Source organism: Phalaenopsis equestris, unplaced genomic scaffold (genome assembly GCF_001263595.1).
Source record: "Phalaenopsis equestris unplaced genomic scaffold, ASM126359v1 Scaffold000002, whole genome shotgun sequence".
NCBI lineage: Eukaryota > Viridiplantae > Streptophyta > Magnoliopsida > Asparagales > Orchidaceae > Phalaenopsis > Phalaenopsis equestris.
This window is the reverse complement of record NW_018164444.1, coordinates 20,398,868-20,426,259: the sequence shown is the minus strand read 5'-3', so window position 1 is coordinate 20,426,259 and position 27,392 is coordinate 20,398,868. Positions and strand designations below refer to the sequence as shown.

General features: G+C 32.9%; 1 protein-coding gene across 2 annotated transcripts in view; it reads right to left on the bottom strand.

The window, feature by feature from the left end:
- Positions 1-317: 317 nt before the first annotated feature.
- LOC110021803 (probable serine/threonine protein kinase IREH1) overlaps positions 318-27,392 on the bottom strand; it is a 60,265-nt gene continuing 33,190 nt past the window's right edge. Inside the window, exons 8-19 of one of the 2 annotated variants that reach the window (XM_020720460.1) lie at positions 24,858-24,950; positions 24,614-24,754; positions 24,441-24,533; positions 22,884-23,094; positions 22,690-22,775; positions 20,648-20,736; positions 16,183-16,234; positions 16,040-16,096; positions 15,779-15,952; positions 15,484-15,558; positions 649-785; positions 318-564 (exon numbers count right to left, since the gene is read on the bottom strand). In XM_020720460.1, the coding sequence (XP_020576119.1) occupies positions 705-785; positions 15,484-15,558; positions 15,779-15,952; positions 16,040-16,096; positions 16,183-16,234; positions 20,648-20,736; positions 22,690-22,775; positions 22,884-23,094; positions 24,441-24,533; positions 24,614-24,754; positions 24,858-24,950 (1,152 nt within the window). In that variant the 3' untranslated portion in view covers positions 318-564; positions 649-704. The remainder of the gene's footprint in view (positions 565-648; positions 786-15,483; positions 15,559-15,778; positions 15,953-16,039; positions 16,097-16,182; positions 16,235-20,647; positions 20,737-22,689; positions 22,776-22,883; positions 23,095-24,440; positions 24,534-24,613; positions 24,755-24,857; positions 24,951-27,392) is intronic. The other variant, XM_020720467.1, reaches the window with a different exon arrangement.

The following is a 27,392-nucleotide window of genomic DNA, read 5'->3' as shown; positions in this document are numbered from 1 at the left end:
ACCGCATATTTTGTGATGGTAAGAGAAGCATTAATACATATGGAAATTTACACACATACCACAAAATACTTAGGTATTCACATATCAAACATCTAAATTTTTATATTTACGTTTATAACACTGTCATAATACATCTATGCATAAAAATGTATATTTCACTTTTAAGAAATAAATAAAAGTGATATTTTTAATATGATATTAAGGATTTGAGCGATGTGCGATTTCATTAAAGTAATATGAATACATAAGAATTGTGTGGTATGTATATAAATGCCCCCTATTGCTTGAAAAACAGAAAACAAGATGGAAGAAGACGATTAGATAAAAGGGGCCTCATTGATAAATATAATTCATCCACATTCTTACGAACACATTGCTCCATTCCTCCAAAATACCCAGAAAAACACTAAAAAAAAAAAAAAAAAAAAAAAAAAAAACAGAAAAAAACCATCACTCATGGTGGATTGGGAGGCAAAACCAAACCTAAGCCGACGATTTCTGCGAAAAAGATTTTCTCCATAAGCAAGCGAAGCGGCTTATCTCCAAATTCGTAGGTTTCAGATCCTATTTCAGCATAATAAGAAAAATAAGAAATCAAATAAATAGAAGAAAAAGTAAATATATTCATAGGAAGATGGATTGTAGAACCTGTACATCTTTCAGTGTTCCGCTCGTATAAAATGGGAACCTGAAAGGGAGCGAGATTAAGAATCAGGTCTTGATTGTCCATCCTTCAAGCCTTTGCTCAGCAAATCGTAATTGATGGATGCGAGCTGGGAGAGATTCTGGAGATGAAATGCAGTCAGTCCACGAATATGCAAAAGAGGGGGGACAAAAAACACGTTAATTATGAACAAAATTTCACCTGAAACAAAATGAATGAATAGAAGAAAACACACGTAGAAAACATGTAAGTTTTAAAAATATTTTAAAAAAATAGAAATTTACATTTTTTTTTTAAAGTTAAAATGGTGGTATTTTTATTAGATATGAAATATTTTGGCAGAACAAACGTAAAAAGCAAATTTTAGGTGTTAGATATGTAAATACATATGAATTAAGAGGTATGAAAAAACTGAAAATTTTAACTTATGAAGGGTTGACCTCACCCATAAACATAAGTTGGGTTGAAGAATAGACTGCTGGTGTGTCGCCAAACTTTATGACCCTTTGGTTTGCTTCCTCACAAGTGGTATTAGAGCTTTGCATTACTTCCTAACTAGTGTTAGAACTGATCATTTGCAAGAAAAAAGTAATTTATATTAAGTCACTTTTGTTAAGGGACTTGTCCGCCTTCTATGATGAAGCAGGATTAAGGAGCTGTTTGTTAGCGGATGCAAACTGGACTTATTATCTTATCAAATGGTATTTATGGACTAGCTAAATACTTGGGAGTTACATATCCCGTTTCAGCTCTGTTTTTGTGATTAATCATGGATTTATCAAACTTGAGAGTTTAGGAGATTTAGCAGAAAGAACTGCATAAAGGGAAAGTTAAGGAAAAGAATGCCTAGGTTTACTTAGCCTACAAGCGTCCATTGTGACGTCTCACTTCTTGCTTCACCTACAAATTTGGAGATCGTAATATTCTCTTAGTTCTGAATTTGAAAAGGATTGCACGCGCTTAAGAAAGTTTTATAAATTTCTTCTTTCAAATGCGGCTGCACTTCTAAGTTCTTGTTCTTTTTTCTCAACTCTGAGCTTATCATAAATTTGGTATTGAATCTTTCAACTTTCCGTCTATCTTCTATTCATCATTACCTCACCATCTTTCTTCTCTTTTTTTTTTTCTACTTGGATTCGGTGGCACCACAACAGTTTCAGCATTTTTTTTTGAAGTTCTGTGTTGCTGTACTTGAGATTTCACCAGGAGGAAGAAATATCTACGTTCACAGTAGGGTGTTTGTGGAGGAAGAAAATGATGGGATTTGTGGGTTGAGGAGAAATCTGAATTTTATAAGCTGTAAGATGTTTGTGAGGAAGATATAACAAGGCAGCACATTTTTTGAAGGAAAAGATTAAAAATTTTATAATTTACTAAAGAATCATTATAAATATATTATTGAATTGAGGTTATTTTCAATTTTTTTTAATTTAATTTAATTTATATTGATTTAATTGAATACTAATAAATGGTAAATTAATATAAATATATTATTGAATTGAGGTTATTTTCAATTTTTTTTAATTTAGTTTAATTTATATTGATTTAATTGAGAACTAATAAATGGTAAAATAATATATTACTTACTCGAATCAAAATTTAATTATGATAAGCTTGATAATTAACTAATTAACGATTAATTACTTTGTTGAAGTTCAAATTAGTGATTAAAATTAATTATGAATGTTAATGAATTGATTAATGATTGATTATTTAGATGAAACTAATTCCAAAAAACAATTGTCCCACAAAAATTGTGTACAACTGCCACCAAAGAGGGTTTCTCCAATGGCATTTAGTCTTCGATAGGAAACAATAAGATACTCGCCGTTGTCACTTACTTGAGCTCCCACACCAACCTTTTTGAAGTTTTTACTCCTGTTCTAGAGAAATTCAGTGATGATCTCAAATGTATAGATGGAGAAAGGATGAGGAGTTAAGAGAGTGAGAAAGAGAATATAGAACTCTTAGTTCTTTTTTAAACATTGCAATCAAGCTATCACAGTTCTTTACAACTTCATAATGAGTTTGCTCGCAAGCCAGTAAGACAAATTGGGACTAAACGCAACTCACAAGCCAGTGTGTAGGTCTCACAAGCCAGGCACGAAGTTTCACATAAACATATAAAAGGAGAAACATGCACACAAAGAAAACGACAAATTTTTTACATTAAAAATTTGAATAAAGAAAAGCCTTCGGTCTAGCAGATTGAAACAGATATACTAGTCTACTTTAAAATTTCAAAGGTTCACCCATTTCATTTCACTGGAGAACGCAAGAGAATACAATGGAAAAAATCTCGACTTGTAGAGGTGTTATTAGACGGCATTGAAAGCCGATGATGTAGGCAAGAAATGGAGGGTGTCGTCATGTTGAAGCCGGGCAATAATGTGAATCATGTGCTAAGATTCGGAATAGATTTCACAGAGAAATTAGGCCAAACATATTTTATTTCAAAAACACCAAATCAAAGCAATACAACACGAATATATAGAGATAAACACCTACAATTCGAGAGGTAGGAATCTTTCCCAAACCCTAATATAAAGACTCAAGACCCAATCACAAGCATAACCCTAACCCTAAGCATATTAGCCCTATTTATACAAAACAATAACAAATGACAAAAGATTAAATCGCCCATAGGCACACAAAAGACTAAATTGCCCTTAGGTTAGGCGCCAACGTAACAATAACCCCCCTCCCAAAAGGCACATTATTCTCAAGGTGGAAAAAAGTGAATTTGTTCCTCCACAATAGTTGTCTCTGTTTCTTCGTCCTCAGCCTCATCACATACTGCGAGAAACTGTAATGTTTGATCGCTGCAACGGTGTACTAGAAAAAACTTCTCATCACACCGAAAACATAATCCCTTGACTTGCTTATCCTGTATCCGTATATGTGACGAGTGTCATTCCCAATTGCGACCCATGGTTCTTGTCCCATGAAGCTTCCCGCTGAACTTCAACTATTAGAACTTTTGGTATCGTCATGATAGTGATAGTTTGGTATAGTGCTCCACCTGTGTTGTTCTTATTAGCCAGTTCTATTGCATTATAATCTTCAACAAATTGCGTTGATTCCATAGTTTCTCCTAAATCTAAAGGTCTCAACGACTGAAGTGTTGCACGTATGTTGGGTTTTAGACCCTTTGTGAAGTTCCCCTCAAATATTGCTTAAAAAATTCCCCTAAGCCGTCCCGACAAGAGTTTGAATCTATCACTATACCCCATAACAATCCCTTATTGAGTGAATGCACAAAATTGCTCGTGCAGGTCTTCTTCCCAAATGGCTAAGAAACGTTCCAACAAGCAATCCTTAAATGCTTCTCACAAGCGAATCGAGAATCTAGCCTCCCTCCATTGAAACCATACTAGGGCTTTCTGTTCAAAACATAACCCCCAATCCTAAACTTGCATATTTTAATTGAGGCAATAAGACTTTTATTCAGAATTATACTGAAATATTCTTTATTCTTATAAGAAAACAAATCAGATCAATCCCTCAACTGATTGAGAAAGATAGCTAGAAAATCCCGTCTTTAGGCTAACAAAAATGATTCACTAGGGCCACTATAAGGCTAGACATAGAAGCAAAATTCAATGAAGACTACTGTTGGCGAAGTCTATGATCAACAAACGAGAAATATAATCTCAAACTCATGGTGAGAATAGCACAATGGAGTTAAACATTGAAATATCAAGTTCGGATCATACAAAATAAAACTTGAAGCGAAAACTGTATTTTACCATCACCAGGAAACAATGAAGATTTGGCGCAATCTTGGTATTTTTCTGTTCATCCTCCCAAGAACAATCCAACGCCATTGACAACTCACAAATCAAACATAATAATTTTGACAACGGAATAAGAATCAAATTTAAGGTGGAGAAACTTCGCCATTTTTAAAATAAAATATTTATTTCACGAGAGAAATTCAAAACTATTAACAGCACATGAATCTCACTTGTAGAGGTCACAATGATATAAAATTTAGTACGAAATTTCATATAGGAGTTTAGGTCCCTTGAAAATTCCTAAAATTAACTTAGCCCATGTTAAAAATTTACAAGAAAATGTTGTCAATTTGAAGAACAGCGCTAGTCTTGTAAAAACGAAATACTGTCGCAGCCTTCTATTAAATCAGACCCATTCATATTCACAACATGAGCTCCATTCCTACGAGTCGTATGCTAATCAAAATAATTTTGATTGGAATCCCCATACAAACTAATTAGTTTTAGAGCAGCGGAGTTGAAGATGTTTGATGTTATGATTTTATTCAATGATCTATCCCTCTTTAACATCATAGATCAGATGTTGTCCATAAATAAGGCTGTCAAAATGGTTCGTTGTTCGCGAACAGCTCGTGCTCGGCTCGTTAAGAAGCTCGTATTCGGCTCATTCGTTAAGCTTAACGAGCTGAACACGAATAAATTTTTAAGCTTGAAATATAAACGAGCTCAACATGAATAAATATTTGTTCGCTCGTGTTCAGTTCGAACTGACTCGAAAAGAAATAAATAAATTAATAAAAAATAAAAATAAAATATACTCAAAATTTCACGGTGTTCAACACCAATTACACCGCGAAATAGCACCTGAGTAACACTCGCTATGTTATCAGTGTTATTCCTCAGTCTGAGGTATTATTGGTATTATTCAACAGTGTAACACCACAGAATAACAAGGATAACACTAATAATACTGCGGAATAAGACTGAGTAACACCCGCTGTGTTATCGGTATTATTCCGCCATCCGTAATCCGTAGTGTTATTGGTGCCATTGGTGTTATTTCGCAAAATATTGAGTATAAAATATTATGTATATTATATAAAGCAAAAAATTTATATTTATGTTCGTACACTATTTTTATAAGTTTTTCTAGTTAGAAAATTTCTAATGATTGTTCATAACAGTGAAAAGATGCATGTTAAATAATACATTCATACAACTTTATAAACCTTTGTTTATACGAGTTTTAGCTCTACTCTGTTTATTTACAGCTCAAGATATAAAACATAAAATAAGTAAATTAGAGCTATAAGCAAATTTGTACACTCAATAAATGTAAGAAGATAAATGTATATTTAATGATGATAATTTACTGTATAATAAGTGGATGATTAAGATCTTGATAAAATATATATTTAATGATAATTTATTTACTTATTTGAAAATTTCTTTTGTATTCAAGTATCTATTTTCTTATATCATATGCATATGTATGTTAGTTTGAAGTAAAAGTACTATAACAAAATCAAACAAATAATTAGATAAATAAATTATAAATATTTCAATAATTATTTGTATGTCGCCAAATGATATAAATAATACTAACAACCATATACATTTGAATCAACAACATAAAAATATATAAATTACAACCTGAACTTGATAAGAAAACTAGTAAATAGGTTTAGACAATATTTTGAGGGGAATGTACAAATGCAACACACAATTCTTATGTATTTACATATCACACACCTAATAACACCAATAACACTGTGAAATAACACCGATAACACCGCGAAATAACACCAATAGTACAAGAACAATACCCGACTTATTCCGAGGTATTATTCTCTTATTATTGGTGTTATTCCACAGTATTATCAGTTTTATTCCACAGTATTATCGGTGTTATTCAGCGATATTATTCTATACTACCAGAATAACACCCTAATAACACTAATAACACCGCAGAACAACATTCGATAACAAAGCAATAACACCCGAATAACACCCGCAATAACACCTGTGTAACACCCGCGTTATTTGGGTGTTACTCAGGTGTTATTGCGGGTGTTATTGTTGTGTTATCGGTGTTATTTCGTCGTTCGCGGTATTATTGGCACGATTTCACAACATTTTATATTTTATCGAGCCTATTTCGAGACGAACACAAACACATTGTTCACGAGCCATTTCGAATATGAGCCAAATTGGAATGAGCCGAACACTAGCCGAGCTCAAGCTCGATTCGTCTGCAACCCTACCCATAAGTGCCCTTGATGTTGCCCTGGTTGATGGTGGCGATGCTAGGCTTTTTCATCCAGTCAAGTTACTTAAGAAATAAAGTGAGAACAAAGTGAATCTGTGCGAGCTAAAAGTGATGGGCTTCAGTTCTCCAAATCCTAGAGGGCGAGCCTTCAATGTCAAGGTTAATTGTACAACTGCAAACAAAGCTTCCGATTTTGACTGACGTGCGAGCTGGGGTCGTGATACCGTGACAGCTACAATTCAGCGGACCATTTTATTCCTATTTGATTCTTTGTCCTATTTATCACATTCCTTGCCACCTTCCTTTCCTATCCTAGTCTTTTCCTATTATATGAACTTAATTATTTCTATTTCTTTCCTGTTCTTACTCATTCCTTTCCTAACTACTAGCAACTATTCTCTGTGTTGTTTGAGTGCTTTAGGGTTAGTTTTTGATGATTCCAGATTTCAGCTTGCTGCCTTTGAGATGCTTCTCCCTTCCGAGGGCTGTATCCGATGGCGGAAAGTTGCTCGGCTGTAACTCGTCCAAGGTGGTGACCGTTTCCAAGGGCTTGGGTGGTGTTCGGGTTGCAGCTCGACCCCTTGAAGATATTTATCCTTCTGTAATACCACTTCCCTGCTGCCGCCCATCCTCCAACCGCATCACCCGCTGCCGCCCGTCCTCGCATTCTTCCTGTTGCCACCCGACATCTCCAACACCAATTCTGCAACTGCCAGCTCCAGCAACCATACAACTGTCGCCAACCCCGCCAGCTCTTCCCAAGTTGCCGCAAAACCCCGCTGCTCCCTTCCAGCCTACTACAACTACTCCAACCACTGTCCAGTCCACCGCAAACACCTTCCATTATCCAATCGCCCGCCATCATCTTCCAGCGGTTGCCCAATCCGTTGCAATGCTTCCTACCCTTCCAGATCTGCCGCTCGTACCTAGAGAGGGTTGTTTTTGTGTGTTGTGATATTTTCCTTTCTTATTTTACAGAGTCCTCATTGTTATTTACCGTTTCTCTGTTTGTGTTGTTTTATGTTGAAGAGTCTTCATTATAACTTTTGAATTCCGCAGTACATATTAGCATTTAGTCATGGTTTGGGCTAACTCTGGTATCATCGAGTATTTTCAATAAGTTCTTGGTAGTTATCAACAGTGGAAGAAAAATAGAAATTTTCAAGATTAAGAATCAAAATCAAAAGAACTTGCCCCCCCTGGCCTCTTCTTCGATTAGGCAGGTTCAAAATAATTCCCATGAATTTAGTATAGGTGTGTCAAACTTCTTGGCTTTGTGTGGACCGCATAAAAGTTAACATGAATTGAGAATAGAGAGAGAAGCTTCAGGAGGTAAGATTGGTAATGCAATTGAGGAGAAAAAAACAGGAACCTATTGGAGAACAAAATATGTTGGCATGGATAGATATGATTAAGCTAATTGAAGGTATATATAGGTCAGCGCAGCATATCCTAACGAAATTCCTATGATTTTTCTAAATACATGTTTGGTAATTTGCTGAGAGAATACAATAAAAAGTGCTAAAATTATGAATGTAATATGACTTGTGGGACCAAAATTATTTTTTAAAAACTATAAGGATTAAATTGGCAAGTCAAAATATTTTTATGGACAAAAGTATAGTCGATAAAAAAATTAAACAATCCAATCCACATGACGTAATGGGGGTGTTTGGCTGGCAAAAAAACTTTCGATATGCAAAACAAATCCGCCAATGCCATTTGGAACAAGCTAACATCACATTCTCGCCATGGCTTTCAATGGGGAAATAGTTCAAAAATGGATGCCATGGTCAAGTAAAAACATCAATTGTATCACAAACCAATCAGGCCAAAAGTAAATTTGCTAGCATTTCTTTCACACAGTACCTCTTTTCCAATTAACTTACCCGCCTCCTAATAAATTTTTGGGCCATTTACATATAAAGCACACAATTCTTATTAATTTACATATCTCATATCTGAAATTACATATTGAGACATATAGCACTAAAAACCTTTAATATCACATAAAAAAAAACACTATTACTAGTTTCAAAAAGATAAATACACTTTTTCATGCATAGGTTTTGTTGGACTTCTAGGAAGATTTTATTCTTATTATCTTCTATTATTAGTATTTTCTATTTTCAGAATTTAAATTATTGGTACGTCATAATTCTTGTTTCCTTCTTTTATCATGCAGAGTTATGACCGATATTATTGTTTTCCTAATGTATGAGTCATCCCCTTTATTTATCTCGTAATCGTTTTCTATGAAATTGAAGAGGAATAATTATTTTTTCCCTCCCAAAACCTACATGGTATTAAAGCCGTTCATCTGAGGTTTCTGTTGCTTTGCTCTTGCCCCTCTCACGTTCGCCCAATACAACCATCTTCGTGACCAACCCCTTACAAGACAGTCGTGATTGGAGCTATAGCTAGGAAAGCAATGATTGGATCGAGAGTTTAAAGACCCCATGTAATACTGTTGCGATTAGAGATAGTTGGAAAGGCAACGACTAGATCACGACATTCAGAGATTCCTCATGATAACTGTGATTAGAGCCAAATGGGAAGGCACCGAGTGTATCATAGTGGTAAGAGACCCGCGTCACCTGATTCGTAGGCCAAGCCATTATCCGAACTAGAGTGTATTATTTTTCCCTCAAGGTAGCCACAACACATGTTGCTCTTCTCAAATTTTGAGGATGTGAAAATCAACTATGATGACAGAAGTTAAAAAAATATTCTATCACATCGACCAATTTTAATAGTTATAAAACCCCCTCACCCTAAAACTACTCTCATGGTTATATCATTTGAATATTTTTCTCAGTTTACCTCATAATTACAAAACTTAATGGACACAATTACCACAAGTGGCCTCAATACATAAAATTGGCGATTGACATGGAGAAAACATTTAATCACAGAAATTTCAAAAACCTATTGCTAGCGTTTCAAATCTGAAAAAATGTTAGTCTGAAAAACTCTCTACTGATGGCATGATTAGAGCTGTCAAAAAAGCTTGTCGTTCACAAAGTTGTGTTTGATTCGTTCTTTAAGCAAACGAGTAGAACACAAACAAATTATATAAGCTAGATTTACAAATGAACTGAACAAAAATAAATTATTTGAGCTCGATTTATAAACGAGCCGGACACAAACAAAAATTTTTTATTGTGTTCAACTAGTTTGACTCGAATTAATTAAATAATAAATCAATAATATTTAAAATTTAAAATAAGTTTATTTTTTTATAATATCAAAAATATGATTTGTATAAATGTAAAAAAATAAAATTTAGATGTTATACATATAAATACATAAGAATTTGGTGGTGTTACATAAATGTCCCTCATTTAGGTTTTAGATATGTAAATATATAATAATTGGGTGGTATTTATTTTAAATGAATGTCTAGCTGTCGCCGCATACATTTGGCATTTAGATGTAGGTTATGCAAATACATATAAATTTGGTGGTATGTAAAAACCCCTAAGAATCTTCCCTCTCTCACATGTTGTGTGTGCCCTGCTCCGCCATGCCTAAGTTAGTCCCACATCGGGAAAACCAAAAGAGTATTTCATTTATGGTGGTTAAATACCTAATCGAACAAAGAAGCCAAATCACTAATTTATTATAAATGAAAATATTTTAAAAAAATAATTTTTATAATTTAATAATATAATTTTGATTTATTAAATTTAAATGAATTATGAATCGAGTCGAACACGAGCTAACTCGAAAAAATAAATTATTAATAAAGTTGAATATGAATGTATTATTCATGAGTTATTTTGAACATGAGCCGAAAACGAAAAAAAATAAATTTAACGAGCCAAACACGAACAAAAATAACTTTAACGTAAGTCATGAGCTCGTTCGACTCCTTTACACCTATAGGCATAAATCATAAACTCCATGGAACCTACCATAGGAAAACTTCAACTGTTCCTTCCCATGCTCAAGATATATGGGAGACCGTTCGAGATCTCTATTCAGACTTAGAAAATTCTTCACAAATTTTTGAGTTAAAAACTCAACTTTGAAAATCTAAACAAAATGGTTGTAATGTTACTATGTATTACCATGAGTTGGTAACATTATAAAAAAACTTGATCAATATTATGATGATATTTTAGAGAATTCAAACTTTTATGACTGCCACAAGAAATAAAAGAAAAACAACTAGGTCTACATGTTCTTTGCCGACCTTAATATGAGTTTAGATGAAATATGAGATTGAATCATTGGTAGGAAATCTCTATTCTCAATTCAATAAGTTTATTCTGATGTTAGACATGAAGAGTCATGAAGGAAAATTATATTGCACAACATTGTATCATCTTGTAGCAATAAACAAAAGAACTCAACCATGTTATCAAAAGGGGTTGATGTTGATAAAGAGGGGCGTACGAAATCATGGTGCAAGAATTACAAAAAACTATGACACAAGAATGAGACATGCCGGAAGTTTCACGATAAATCTGTAAATTGGAAATCAAAATTAAGCATGAATGTCAAGCTTATCAAGCCACTGATGAAGAAATTCAGAAGCAAGCTGCTAACTCAAATGCAGTTCCTTTCACCAAGGAGAAATTATAACACTTTCACAAATGGTTTCAATCTCCAAAATTATCCCTAATTCTATCTCACTCATTAGTACAAGAGGGTAACTCTATATCCATTGATTTGTTAGGTGCTATTCTTAAATTTTCTTACTCCCGAATAATTGATTTTAGCACAACAGATGACATGACCAGTTGTTCTAAACTATTTTCCTCCTATAGAACATATGCAGGTAAATAAAAGGTAAAAATTGTTGACGGTTCCCTCTGTCAAACTCTTGTCCTTGTTAACACACTTCGCGATGTTCTCCATAATCATAATTCACTATGTAACTTATTGTCCATTAGTAAAATTATTATTGATCAATGTCACAGTAACTTCTATTCTTCTCATTGTGAGTTTTAGGAATTGATCACAGAGAGAAGGATTGACAGTGCTAAGGAAAAAATTGACTTTATTATTTTGATAATGGATTTGACTTGAATAGACAATATTGAGTGCCAATTTAAATTTTATTTATATTTTAAAAGATAATGAAATTATATTATATCATTTTAAATTAGGTCCTCCTAGTTTTAAGTATCTAAAATACTTATCATCCAAATTATTTCAGAATTAAAATCCTCCTGTTTTATTGTCAAGTTTGTTAGTTTGCTAAACATCATAAAACATCATTTTCTCCAAAAACATACAAATCAACTATACCATTTACCCTAACTTATAATGATACATGAGGTCCTTATAAAATCCTTATACTTTCTGAAAAAAAAAAAAAAAATGATTTGTGACTTTCATTAATGATCACACTAGGTTAAGTTAGGTTTATTTAATGAAAAAAATTATAAGTGCAGATAATTTTCAAAAAAATTCTACACCATGATAAACACAATTTCAAAAAATCATTTAAATATTATAAAATAATAATGGACGAGAGTATTTAAAAAATATTTGGGTCAATTTTCTTTGAAAAAAGAAATAATTCATCAAAGCTCTTATGAGCAATACAACGTGACTGAAAAAAAAAAACACTTATTTGAGTTAGCTCGAGCATTTTCATGTACAAATTTGGTGCCTAAATATCTTTGGGGTGAAGCAATTTTTATTGTTATATTATTCATAAATAAAACCCCTAATAAGACTTTAAACTATAAAACACCCTTTGATAAACACAATGATAAATACAATTTAAAAGAAAAAAGAAATAGTTCATCAAAGCTCTTGTGAACAATACAACGTGGCTGAAAAAAAAACACATATTTGAGGTAGCTCGAGCATTTCCATGTACAAATTTGGTGCCTAAATATCTTTGGGGTGAAGCCATTTTCATTGCTATATTATTCATAAATAACCTTTCTACCTTTAAAGATATTTGGGTATACTGCTTTCGTTTACATTTATCACAAGGTAAACTTAAACCTTGAGCCAAAAAGATGTGTGTTAGTCGGTTATGCTTTTAACCAAAAAGAGTATATATAAATGCTTCGATCCCAATTCTAAAAAAAATGTTTGTTATTATGGATATCACCTTTTTTGAATTATTTTTTTCACATCATCTTCAAGGGAGGGAAAAAACAAAGATTGTCTACCTAGTTTCAAATTTTCTTCAAAGTTAAGACTCCTAAATTAGTATATCTCAAAGATTTGATTGTTCAACCTAAAAACCCAAGCGATATTAAATCAAGAGAGAGTGTGGCGGGCCTTTTAGATATTAAGATTTTAATAATGTCTTCTCATGATATTCAAAACTATAAAGAAACAAGAAAAAAAACTATGACAATAGTACCGTTTGATATTGTCTACTTGCGATCGAAGACAACTCAAAGGAAAGGGTCTACAAATCATTTGCATTGCCCAAATCTGCAAACATGCCGAGCAATGTCTCACTAATCCTTTAACCCAATTTGGTCCACTTCATCTACGAATTCTGAGTTTTTAGTCCTAAATCGGAGCCTAGTTCGAATCTCAAGTCCAATGAGTCTAGCCTTTCCATTGGGGAAAGGTCTTGCACAACATCCATCGTCCCATTATATGTGATGTGAAAATCTCTCACCCACTTTCCAAGCCTTTACCTCATCATTGTCGTGTATGGAAATTTCTAGTACTCTGCATGATGCTTTGAAAGTCCCTAAGTGGAAAATGTTGTTTTTAAGAGAAGAAATCTATTGTAAAAATAACACGTGAGAATTGATCTAGATCTACCTAAAGAAAAGAGAATTATCAGGTGAAAATGTGTGTTTACAATCAAATATAATTATGATGGATCTCTAGAACGATACAGGGCTCAACTGATTGCCAAGAAATTTACTCAAACCTATCATTCTGATTATTTAGAGACATTTATCTCAGTCGCAAAACTAAACCCTACAAGTATTCTTCTGTCATTTGCAACTAATTTTGACTGGTCCCTACAACATTTGGACATAAAGAATGTTTTCCACAATGAAGTCTCGGAGCCTTAGAGTAAGAAATGAATAAGGACGCACCTCCGGGATTTAGTCAAAAGTTAAACAAAAGTATGTAAACTAAAAAAATCCTTATATGGGTTGAAGCAGTCAGCAAGAGAATGATTTGATAAATTTATATTATTTATTCAAAGGTCAGAGGAATACTTAATGACAGATAAATCATACAATATTCTTCAGACATTCAAACAATGGAAGATAGTCATACTAATTGTATATATGGATGAAATTATTCTCACAAAAAATGATTCATATGAATGAACAACTTGAAGGCTTCACTAATGTTTTTAAAACCAAGGACCTAGGATCTCTGAAATATTTCTTTGGTATAGAGGTTGCTCGATCAAAGAAAGGAATTACTATCTCCTAACGGAAGTATGTTCTTGATCTTCTTGAGGAAAATAGGATGAATGGGTGTAGACCTGCAAACACTCCAATTGATCCCAATTAGAAATTGAAATGTGAAGGAAAGTGATCCAATTAATACACATAGATATAAAAAATTGGTGGGAAAGTTGACATACGTATCATATACATGGTCAGATATTGCCTTTGTTGTGAGTTTGGTAAGTTATTTTATGCATCGCCCTATACGAAACAACTTGAAGCAGTCAACAAAATTCTAAAATCTAAAAGGTCACAATACCACACAAAAGAGAATAGAGAAAATGATGTAGATTTGGCAGGCTCAGTTACTGACATGAGATTAACTTCTAGATATTGCACCTATGTGTACTAGTTATATGGCATAGTAAGGAAAAAATGTGGTGTCAAGGAGTAGTGCTTAGATAGAATAGAGGTCTATGGCCAAATTTATATTGTAAAAATAAAGCAATCATAAGCATTGCAAAAAATCCAGCGAACCATGATCACACAAAGCATGTGGAGATTGACAAACATTCAAAAAAGAGAAGACTAATTGTGGAGCTATTTGCATGTCATTTATCCCTATTGCTCAACAAATATCATATATTTTCACCAAATGACAGTTCAAGCCTAATTTTGAGCAGCTTTTAAGCAAGTTAGTCATTATAGATCTCTATGCTTCAACTTGAGAGGATTGAGAGAGAGGGGGGGGGGGGGGGGGTGGAGAATTGGAGAGGGAGGAAGGTTTTTTTTAGTATCTTCTATTATTAATATTTTCTATTATTTGGTTTAGATTATTGGTATTTCATAATTCATGTTTCCTTCTTTTATCATGGGATTTATAGCTGCTATAGGAATCATCCCCCTCTATTTATCATGTAATCATTTTCTATGAAATTAAAGGAATAATTATTTTTCCCCTCTCAAAACATACAAGTTTAAATGAAAGTTTAGGTGTGAGATATATAAATACATACAATTGTGCCAGGTATGTAAATTTCCCTAAATCTTTTATGTCCTAGAAAGCTTTTGCCGGTATGCTAAATAATCAAGGAGAAACTATAAATCCTAGACTTTAAACAGATAAAATTTTTGGAAGATTCTCGAGGATGAATGAAGAGACCTCGCCGGAATAAACTTTAGAAAATCATGAAAATCTAAAAAACCAATATCTTCAATCATTTTCTTCCCACCTTAGGGCAATTGCAGATCCATGAAACATAAGGCCATTGCTTAAAACATTTAAGTTAATTGAAAAAGGAAAAAGCCTTCTGTCATTTTACTGAAACAATTTAAAACGTTGCTGCTAAGTTTCTTTGCCACAATTACCAGCACAGTAATTTATTTTGGTGGAATAAGTCAATAACATTATTAAAAAACCTGAAATTCTGAAAAAAAAAGGAAAGGAAAATGCAATTATTTCCAACTTGCCTTGAAAGAGAAATTACTGAAGGAATAATTCACAGACGCTTCATTACCGAACTCCTCAACACCAGCATAATCCCCCTGCCAGCCATAATTAAATTAGTTTTTTTTATTTTGTCAACCTGCTCTCTACAGGGAAAATACTTTTGGGAAAAACTAAAATTACTACTCTAGCTACAAGAGTTTACTAGTAAGCATTAAAGGTTTTCCTCCATCAACGGTCTTGTCAAATCAAAATAATGATTTTTATAGAATAACTAACTTAAAAAATGAAAATACAAAGACCAGATATCATCATTACCAGTTCATCTTGATGATTGCTTATGCAACTACTGGCACCACTTATGCTGCCATTGTCAGAAGAATCCTCAAAGTGGTTGGCCTCATAAACATGTTCATCTGATGGATTCCATGATAAGCGGCTTGTGAAATAACTAGTGTCAGTTGCACTATCTGAAGAGGGAACAAATGCAGCCTGCAAAGGTAAAGCGTAGGATAATTTCTATGTAGATGACCTTAAACAAGAAAACATGATCTATGCCTTTCAAAATCATGGGGTCACCTTCTGTCTGGCAAGTGTATCCCAGTTAATGTTTTTAAAAAAGGCATGTTGCTTGACCTGAAAATAATCATGCGTGCAATTGAAAAATCAATCAGCTCGAGGCAATCAAAGAACCTGATGAGAATTATCCCGATTAAACTTACTTCAGAAGCGCCTTTTGCTCCAAGTCGTTGATGAGGATCCTCAGTTAATAAACTGTTACAAAGATGGCAGCATGGACAAGGTGATCAGTTAGTGTTTTTTTTTTCTTTTCAATTACTTCGAAAGACGTGAAAAAGTTTATAGTTTTAAGAGAGAAACAGTATCAAATCATTCACAAAAAGACACTAAATAGCTAGACAACCCATGCTGTTTAAGCTTTACCCTTGAGAAACCGTATCAAATCATCTGATTATATTTTATTCTGCCCTCTTATTTTAAAACCTTTCTTATGTTAAGTCCTTTTCAAATATAAATTTTGATTATTTTATTTACCATTCCCTAAATTTGAAGTTTCCTCTCTTTATTTCCTTACATAAATCTGAAATCCTGATTTGATTCTTCTTTCTTATTTTAAGTATTGTCTAAAATAAATCTTAGCCTCATTATAAATAGAGGATGATGTACTTAAGAGTTGGGAGTCTTCTGTTGGTTTTATTTTTAGATTTCCTAAGTGGAGTCTTCTTCCTCTCAAGGCTTGTATCCGATGGTTAGAGTGGTGCTCCGGTTGTATCTCTCTCCCCGGCAATAATTTTATCTTCCTTGTTCCTGTTTCCAGCAGTCTACCTTGCTGTCCAGCACCTTCCCGCCGTCCCAAACTGCCTGCACCTTTGCTATATTGCTTGCAACCCACCCATCCTTGTTGCCACCCCCACAAAACAATTAAACTTTGCAGTTCTTGCCGTTTCTGCCCCCAAGTTCTTGCTGTATCTGCACAGGACAGAGAGCCCATTAATTGTTCCTGCAGTTTTCTCACCTCGCCTTCCCTGCCGCCACCCCCGCTAGTCATCAGGATCCACCTAGTAACCTCCACGGCCCTTGGGATGCACTCTCGAGGTGTTTGTTGTGTCGTTTTATGAGTTGGTGATGTTATTTTCAGTTTGTGTGTGTTGTAACCTTATTTCCTTATTAATAAAAATTGTTCTTGTGATTTGAGTTTTCTCCTTCCGTATCAAAATAAAAACTCTAATTAACTAGTACTAGCAAGCATTCAGCATTTTGGGCTAGCAAAAGAAGAATAACACTCTGAGATGTTAGATTATGTCCATTTATTCTCCCATCTTTCAGTTTTATTCTCATTCCCTACCTTTTAGATTGAGGATTTGGTCCTTTGCTAGAGTCTCTGGAGAGTGAAAAGTTGGATGCGAAACTCAAGTTCCATGATGACTAGCGTTCTCTTCTCCTTCAAGAATACGGATAGGTGTTCTCAATTGTTTTAATGGAAAATTTTCTCCTCTAACATCTATTGATCAAATGTCATGTTGTGTCAAAGACCATGCCTGTGTGTTCCCTCTAGAGAATAAGCCATGGTATTTTTCCTAGTTCGATTTTTAGGTTTGTTCTCTAATTGATCCACCCAAGAGTCCTTTATTGATTCGTCTCACTTATGATGCTACTGAGCCTTGGATGAAAGTGCTTTTGATTTTGGTCTATAAAATATTGCGTTTTTGCGTTTTTTCATCTCAACAATATTGTGATGAAATCCACGTATGACTCGCAATTCCTAGCCTCCGTCTCGGTTGTTAATTGATTTGTGGTCAATGGCTTAACTATTTCAACAAAAATTTATAAGAAACACTACAGTTGGTTTACATGGCTTATTTGAGCCTTTTCAGGTGTTGGTTCACTCATATCTTGAGGGGATTTTTAATCACATCATATTACTTGCTTTGGTATTCTATAATTATAATTCATGGGAATATGAGAAATGTAAAGCTAGTTCATCAATAATAATTATTTTAAGTATGTTTTCTTTTCATTTGTGATTGAGTATTGGATGCAAGAAGTGACTACCATATAGCACAGATACCATCTCCTCGAACTGCTATGAAGCTTGGATTGCTATTCTCTATTTCTATTCTATATTTTTTTATTGGTCTATATGCATGATTGGATTTGGTCAAAACTAGCACAACTTGATATTTCTAACTGTGGCGTGCTTTTAATTGACGTGTAGCTTTTGCTGATCTTAAATTGTAGTGTTGAATTTCTATTTATGTTATTATTAAATTATAATTTATGCGACTTCAAGTGTTTTTAATTTTAATAAAAGAAAATTTTGTTTTAAAAGATTATCTGTGAAATAAAAATTTTGATGTCGTGAGCATGTTTTTTTACATTAAATCATACAATTGTATTACAAAATAGTTAATCCCGAGAATTCTTACATAAGATTTAATATTAAAGCTTAAAATAATACCAATAGGTCAACTAAAATTGTAGTGAGATATCAAAGGCCAATTAACAAATCATAAAAATGATAAAATTTTGGAAACTTAGAAAAACCAATTTACTGGGTTTCAAAATAAACAAAATTAAGAGAGGATGCAAGTCAGGTGTTGCTGGATTTTGAGGACATAATCAGATGATCCACCTAATGAATTATCACCACTAAATATCAAACTCATACGACTAGATTAGATGTTAGCTTAGATTGACTAGAGCATATACATTTTCAAAAATTTACATGAGAAGTAGCTATCATCAACTAAGCATATGATAAAAAGATGAGTGAAAACTGCTTATAAAACTAAGAATAAAATATATGAATAGTTGGCTATGCTTTATATATGTAGTTATTTACTATTGCAGCTTTAATGAGAAACATATATCATGCTCTTCAACTAACTTTTCATTGGCCAATTTCTAGGGCAAGTTAAAAAGGATTGTTTGATGCACCTTGGAAAAATGTTTGACGTGCTACAAATTAATAAATTTTACCTACATTTAAAAAAAAGGGTTGTTTCGTTGTATTTGTGATATTCTTAGGATTTGTTGTGTCAAGTGGTGAGCTATTTGTTAATTTTGATAAAATGAACATAATTAATAATTAAACACCGCCTTTTAATATTCATGAGATTAAGAATCATTATGATATGGCTATTCACCATAGACAATTCATTAAAGGATTGAGAACTGTAATGACATAAGTTTAAAATTGTCTTAAAGGAAACTTTAACGGACAATCAATTGATCATATTTTTAAAGATATTAAGATAATAAATTTTAAGTTTATTAAACTTCAACCAGATAAAAAGTTTTTTAAATTTCAAGTTTCTTGAAAACAATTATAAATAATAAATACATCTAAATGTTAATGCCATTCAACATGCCCTATATGGTTTTATTTATAAATCTGCAAAAAATAATTAAACCTAAAACAAAAAAGAATTATAAAACTTCAATTTCGGTCATTTTAATGCATGATTCTTTAAAGATTGTATTACCAAATTATTCATATGAATTAACAATTTTAGCACGTATGATTCGGTTGAAGTGAGGGATAGATTGAGGTTCTCTAATGTTTGGATTTAAACATAACCTCATTTTCAAAGTTAATTTTAAATTTAAGTAATGACTGTTGTTCAAATTGACATGGATAAATAGATTAGTGAATATTATGTTTTAGGTTCGGATGCAAACTATGATTTAATTTTTAATGAATATCAGAATTATGATCATCTCATAATTATATCTCATCTTCTATATCTAATTCATCATAAAAAAATATTCATGAATTACACTTTCAGTAGAAGCGAATTGAATATATATGATTTTGGTGGTGTTGTGAAACTTTATATTACACGCACAAAGCTCTATTAGAAGTTTTCTCTATTGTCTTTGCAGAATTGGAAGTTAATTCTTATTTTATTTTATGCCAACACTTTCCACGGCACTCTAGCAGAAATAGGAGTTGTCAACGCTCGCATATTGGATAGAGATAGGAAGTACACGCCATAAAAAAAGAAATTCCATAAGACACTGTAGAGTAGGTATAGAATAAGCCCTGCACCACTATTTGCTTTGGTTTTGGTATCATCTACTATTTGTTGTAATTTGGAAGTCAAAGTCTGAAAGGTAAAATGAGATATCGTTATATATCTTCTTATCCATTGATGATTGTGTTCAGATTCAACATACATGAAGTGTAAAAAACAATGAAAACCTCATGCATGGTAACCCTGAGCAAATTAGGCAAAAACAATAAATTTATGTAAATGAAATAGTAGAATAAATGAAAAAATTAGTTTAATTTTAATGATGATTTAAAAATTCAGATTTGGTTCATAATAATATTATCTAAATCTAGGATTAAAAAAGGCTCAAGCTGATGCAGAACTAGCCATCAAAATATTTTTGAGAATGATATATAAAAGAGGGCAATTCAACACCATATGTTACAATCCGAATATATTTATGTTTTACGGCTGCTACCTGTGTGATTGAAAGCCTGGATATAGGCATAATGATCCTAACTACATCACAGGCTTCTAATGATTCATAGATAAAAAAAAGAGGCACCAATGAATTAAAAGAAAACATTAAATGACATGGATGATATTATAATTACAGAAGGTAAGGAAATAATGAGCATGCCAAGAGTACAAAAGATTGTTGCCAGCTACGTACCTATCAATAAGATCTTGTGCTTCCGCGCTCATCTCTTCTGGCACTCCGGGCCAAGGAATTTTACGATTTAGAATATTGTCAAAAATCATCTACAATATCAAAGATAAAAACCAAAATTATGCTCGGAACAATAATGAACCATTAGCCTATAGTGTTGTTGATATTACCAAAAAAATGAATTGAAAGTTCCAATATTAAAAAATATATAAACAACGTGAAAAATGAAGTGAAAATGCATGCATAGCCATTGTATCTCTTATTGCGCTTCTAAAATGAAGGTTAAACTAGAAGATTGGTTTCATTCAGTATTAAATTACCAAAATAACAGCAATGCAGGACAAGCAAAAAAGGTGAAAAACTGAAAAAATTGCAACCACCATAATTGACCTAGATTTCATAAGTAGATTTAGGTCAACTCTTAGCTCTAATCATGTATAACATGTGATACTAAAAAATACAACTGAGAAAGAACTAGAAATCCTTGGTATGCTAAGAAAATTCAAAGCCGCTGGCAACCGAGAAGCTGCCCGAAAAAATTATTAGAAAATTTATCTATGATTTAAGACAAAAGCACACTCAGGAGGACACATACTACCCACATGCACAACTTGTGTGCTCCTATGCGATATATATATATATAATAATGAAGATGATTAGATGGAAGTGGTTGGGGAGTGGAAAATTGGACTATTAGATGGAAGACATATTCTCATACAAATTAATAATGAAGAGGATTACACGCGTTTATTTGCTAGAAGAATAATCTGGATTGATAACAGAGCAATGAAGATTCTCAAATGGTCTGTAAATTTTGACCCTCAGACGGAGCCTCCGATCGTTCCGATTTGGATTCGCCTCCCTGGTCTGAAATTTCATTATTTTACTCAAAAAGTTTTGTACGCTATTGCCTCAGCTTATGGTAAGCCACTCAAAACGGACATTCCTACTTTTAATTTTTCTCGTCCATCAGAAGCCAGAATATATGTTGAAAGAGACATCACTTCATCTGCTTTTGAGGAAATTTGGTTAGACACACAACATCATGGGTATTAGCAAAAGATAGTGATTAAGCATTTTCCTTCATATTGTTCAAACTGTCGTATGTTCAGCCACTCCAGTTCTCAATGCCACCATCTACATCCACACCTCAGACCAAAAAAGCACAGTGCTCCGCCAGAGATAGTGATTTCATCTCCTCCTGATCAACTCCAAGTTATTGACAATATTGATCATCAAAAGAATGCCCCCGAAGACGTCAGTGTCCCCGCAGACAATATTCCAACAATTCAACCGTCTTTGGAACCTCCTATCGTGGGTGAGAAAGAGATTCTTCAGACCCCACTTGCCCTAGAAATTATCACCGTTATTACAGGTTGCAATACTTCTACTGTTTCACTACCGCATCATCAGATCGAGCAAGCTGTAACTATCACTCAAGATAATGGGATCATGTTGTGCAACAGCTTACACATGTTCAACCAACTTTGGAACAATCTATAGATCAAATGAGTCAATCATCAGAAGAGGAATAACAGGTCTACACATCGAGGAGGAAGAAGAAGAATGGAGAACTACTTGAGCTCAGGAATCTGATGAAGGAATCTGATGAATGATACTTTGATACTTTGGTTACTTCGGGCAATAACAATCACCTTACTAATTTGTTAGCAGACTTAATTCCAAGAACTAGAGGCAGAGGGAGGACTCAAGTGAGACGTCTCTAACATTTTTGCGCCATTTGGTGGCTTTTTGGTTTTCTATCTTTATGTATCTTTGCTTTATTTGAGTTTTGTGTGTGTTGTATTGTGTGAGTTGAGATTTCTTTTAAGCTCTCTCATACAACTTTTCTGGATCTTTTTCCGTTTTTAATAAATTAGCCCTTGGGCTTTTCCCAAAAAAAAAAAAAAAAAAAAAAAAAAAAAAAAAAAAAATAAAAAAATAAAAAAAAAAAAAAATTTTAAAAAAAAGGAAAAAAAAAAAAAAAAAAAATATATATATATATATATATATATAGAAAAATGTTCATGTAAAACGAGATGGACCTGCGGATGCTCTGCATTGAATGGTGGAATTCCAACAAGTAGCTCAAAGAGGATAACACCAACAGACCACCAATCAGCTGTAGCGCCTGCAAATTGCAAACCACCATAAATGTAGTTCAAGAAGTAAGAGCAGCAAGTAGACCAAAAAGAAAAAAACCAATAGCAACCATCAACACATCAATTTTTATACTAACCATGCCCTGTTCCCAAGAGAATCTCTGGAGCCAGATAATCAGGTGTACCGACAGCAGAACGTTTCTTTCGTCTTTCCCGCTGATCCAAGTGCTCAAATGGAGATATTTGGACCTCATCATCTCCGAGCAGTGATGTCCCGCTAACAACTGGTCCAGATAAATCATCCGTACTGTTGATGAGACCAACCTTGGATAGTCCAAAATCTGTCAGCTGTGGATGGGTAAAATAAATAAGTTCATGAGCACAATGTAAAGGCTCACAAATTTCTTGTTTTCTGAAGGAGATATACTACCAGGCCCCAAGGTGTGCCATAAGAAAAGATTGGTTCACCATTATTTATCAAATTTTGGATAAGTTTCATTTTATTCATTAATTTAAGAAAAAGAATTATGCATAGTAGAATGTTGCATGGACTAATTTCTCAAGATTTTCTTTCCTATCTTTTCTCTCAAGGAAAAAGGATAAAAACTAGAGGCCCCCGTTTTTTTTTTCCCTTTTGTGGTTTGGCCAATCACCTCCACCAATCTCGAAAAAAGGAAAAAAATGACAGGAGAATGATGTTGAGTGGCTTTCAGTTGGCCCCACATTCTACCAGGAGAAAAAAGAAAAAGGAAATCTAGATAAGGGTGATATACCAACATGAAAAAATAAAAAATAGAAAACCTATGAGAAATTATTCAAAAAAGAAATGTATTTACTTCAGTGTATAAATAACTGTAAAAAACTAATTAATAATTTGATAAACTAATGATGAACTATTAAATAAAAAGGGACGAAGATGTTACCAGCAAAGAAATTGAGCCTAGAGAACTCTTTTTTAAAAATAAATATAAAATTTACTGGGTCAATAGCAGAAAAATATATATGACGCAGCCTTGCACTGCAAAAATATATTTGATTTATAGAAATATGTACACATGTATGTTTGATTCAAAATAAAAGTACCCAAAAGACAGATTTTGAAATATAGTAAACAATAAAGTAACATATTTGAGATTTGAGCTGCAATATTAGCACAAGTTTGCCAGTAATGATTATCTCATTTATCGAAAAAGTAGAACATAGATTCAAACTGAGTTTCTTTACAAAACTGCTGTCACAAATATATTGTTGTTATTCATAGGAAAGTTTGATTTCACACATCAAATTGAATGAGGCGACAATAAGTATCTATACCTTTTACCTGTGCGGCCCTGCATTCTCATTCATTGTATGACTCATAGATCAAAAGCGAATCATTTTTTCTCCAAACAGAAATCTATCAAATCCATTCACACAAAGATTGGCTTTAGCAATGCTCCTAATAATTCTTATATCATTGACATTGACAAAGATGATCATCAAGATTACTATAATAGACTACTCGTTCTTATCTTGTATTGCATCTCCCCAATGTGTCAAAAGCATGGTGAATTTTTGTTAAGGAAGAGGCAAGCAAGACAATATCTTAACTAAATATGCATAGACGGTAAATTTTCTTATATCATGAGAAATTTTTGAAGGACAAAGGGTTAAAAACATAACAATTACAAAACCAATAAAAATATGAGTATTACCTTGATATGGCCATCATGTGCAATAAGCAAATTATCTGGCTTCAGGTCTCTATGTACCACTCTTAATGAATGTAAATATTCCAAAGCAAGAACCTTGAAAGCGCAGGCATCAAAATGTTAAAAGGCTACATACACAAACCAAGAAGAAAGAACTAAAGTAACAGAGTTCATACAACTTCTGCTATATATATCCGAGCAACCTCCTCATCCAAGCAACCTAAATTTCTTAGCAACGAATACAGGTCTCCTCCATTCAAGTACTCCATCACAAGATATAAATTCTCCCGTGATGTAAAAGAATAAAAAAACCGCACCTATTAGATTTTAAAGGAATCAATCAACATCAAATTCAGAGAGAAATAAAAAAAAAAAAAGAAAAGTAAGGCAAAACATCAACCAATCACAAGATTATCCCACCACAAAAGGATTTCGAACTGAGATTAATATATCACGTTCTGCCAATATGCTCTCCACAGCATTTTTGCGAATCATGTCAGCTTTTCTAAGAACCTACACAAACGGTTAGAGAAAACAAAAGCATCAATCTGCTTGTACTTTATCAGCTGTATTTTAGTAAGCTGTTTATTGAATCACTGAAAGCGAAAAAGATGAATTCTTGTGCTTCATTAACATTGAAAATGTTAGTTACAATTACATAAAGTAGGTATAACAGAGTTGGAGTCTAAACTACATATTTTTAAATCCACAGAAGCACAGAATTAATCAATAAGACAAGCTTCTTTACGTAATTTTTTTTCAAGCAGCTTCATGATATGATTCAAAAACCAGGACAAAATATCAGAAAAACCACTGTTGCTTCATGTTATGATTCTAAAACCAGGACAAAATGATATGATTCAATGAGTGTCGTGCCAAGTTCAAAATATGCAGCAAGAAGTAATATATTAATATTCTAGCATATCACTACATTAAAATGTAACATATTAACATATATAGTAAAAGTAATAGATTGTTTAAAGTAAAAGTAATTATGGAACATTAATCATAATATAAGAAGTAAAAGTAATTATCGAACATTAAATCAATATAAGAAGGGCTATACAAGTATCAAAGTAAGATATAATTAATAATAATTCAAAATAAATTCAATACAATTAGTCTCTTTCCTACTCCTATTCTCCTGCATCAAAATAGAAACATAACAACCACTCCAAGTAGAATTTCTAAATTCAAAATTTAACATCAATCGTATCACTTGATGATTCTATATAATCAACATAATGATTTACTTTCTCCCTCACCTCATCCTCAATATCACTTTTTTATCAATGTTCTCTAATTCCTCCTCATCTTAAATTTAGATCAACTTCATCTTATTTAATCAATAATAATTAAGAATAATATTCATTAGAATTTCAAAAAATTACTATGATGAAAGTAACAACATCAATTACATTCTCAATGGCATATTACATGAATAATAAATGTTTAATAGAATTATTTTACCAATATTTATATTTAAAAAAATATTCTAGAATTAATTGCGTATGCGTCTCAACAAAACTAAAGTGAGACACGCCTTGATATAGGTCGCACATTATGCAAGGCTTATGTATGCAGTAACCAATGAGGCATAAGCCTCAACATGAATATTCCAAAATTAACAACTTTAAACAAAGCCATAAACTGATGGGAACCTCATGTAGATGGTAAACAACATGCCCAAACCGTGTAAATCATAGCATGCAGAGCATCTGCGATTCATGGTCCATCCTCATCCTTATTGAGATATCTTTCAACAAAATGTTTATTTATTTATTTTCCTTGGCATAACACTGCCGTTGCTGATCCCAAGCCCGGATGCAAAAAGTAGAGGGTTGTGTTAGGTAGTCCACAACCAGCGTAAAACTTGTCGGAAAAAAACCATGACATGAATCCTTTTGATCATTGTGTAAGTGCTAGGGCGTCCCTTGGAAGCGACACGCTATATAATTTGAATATAGTGAAAAGTGTGCAAGGGCCGTTACACCGACACCCGGGTGTAGTGTTAAATAAGCAAGGGTTCCCACATTACGGGCGAATGCGAGTAAAGAAGTTAGTCCATGAAACTGATGAAACTAATATTAGGATAGGATCTTGGAATATAGGTACTCTCAATGGTAAATTAATGGAATTAGTTGATATTATGATTCATAAAAAAATTAATATCTTATGTATTCAAGAAACTGAGTTAGAGAAAAGACTAAGGAGATTGATAATTTAGGTATTAAACTTTGGTATTCTGGTAAGAGTCGGACTAGAAATGATGTTAGTGTATATATAGATAAGAGTTTGAAAGATAATGTTGTAAAAATTAAAAGAGTTGGTGATAGAATTATAGCCCTTAAGATTACCATTGATACTAAGATTTTTAATATTATAAGTGTTTATGCTCCTCAAGTGGGTTTAGATACAGGGTCTAAAGATAAATTTTGGAATGACTTAGAAGACTTAATACAAATGATACCTCTTGAAGAAAGAATTTTTATTGGAGGGAGGAGATTTAAATAGACATATTGGTAGAGTGGTAGAAGATTTCAAAAATATTCACGGTGGCTACAATTTTGGAGTAACTAATAAAGAAGGTAGAGCTACTTTAGATTTTGCATTAGCGTATGATTTTGTTATTACTAATACTTTAATCAAGAAAAGAGATGAACATCTTATTACTTATAAGAGTGGATCTTTAAGAGTTGTAAAATAAAAAATACTAAGACTCATCATTGCAAAATTAGATGGAGAAACTTGAAAGACACAAAATTATTTTTATGAGTAAACTTTAAGATTTCAAAATTTAGAATATTCAGGAAGAAGCAGATGTGATGTGAGATAAAGTAACAAACACTATTAAACAAGTAGCAAAACATGTGTTTGGAGAATCAAAAGAAAAAGTATTTACAAATAAAAATAGTTGGTGGTGGAATATTAATGTGCAAGAAAAGATAAAATATA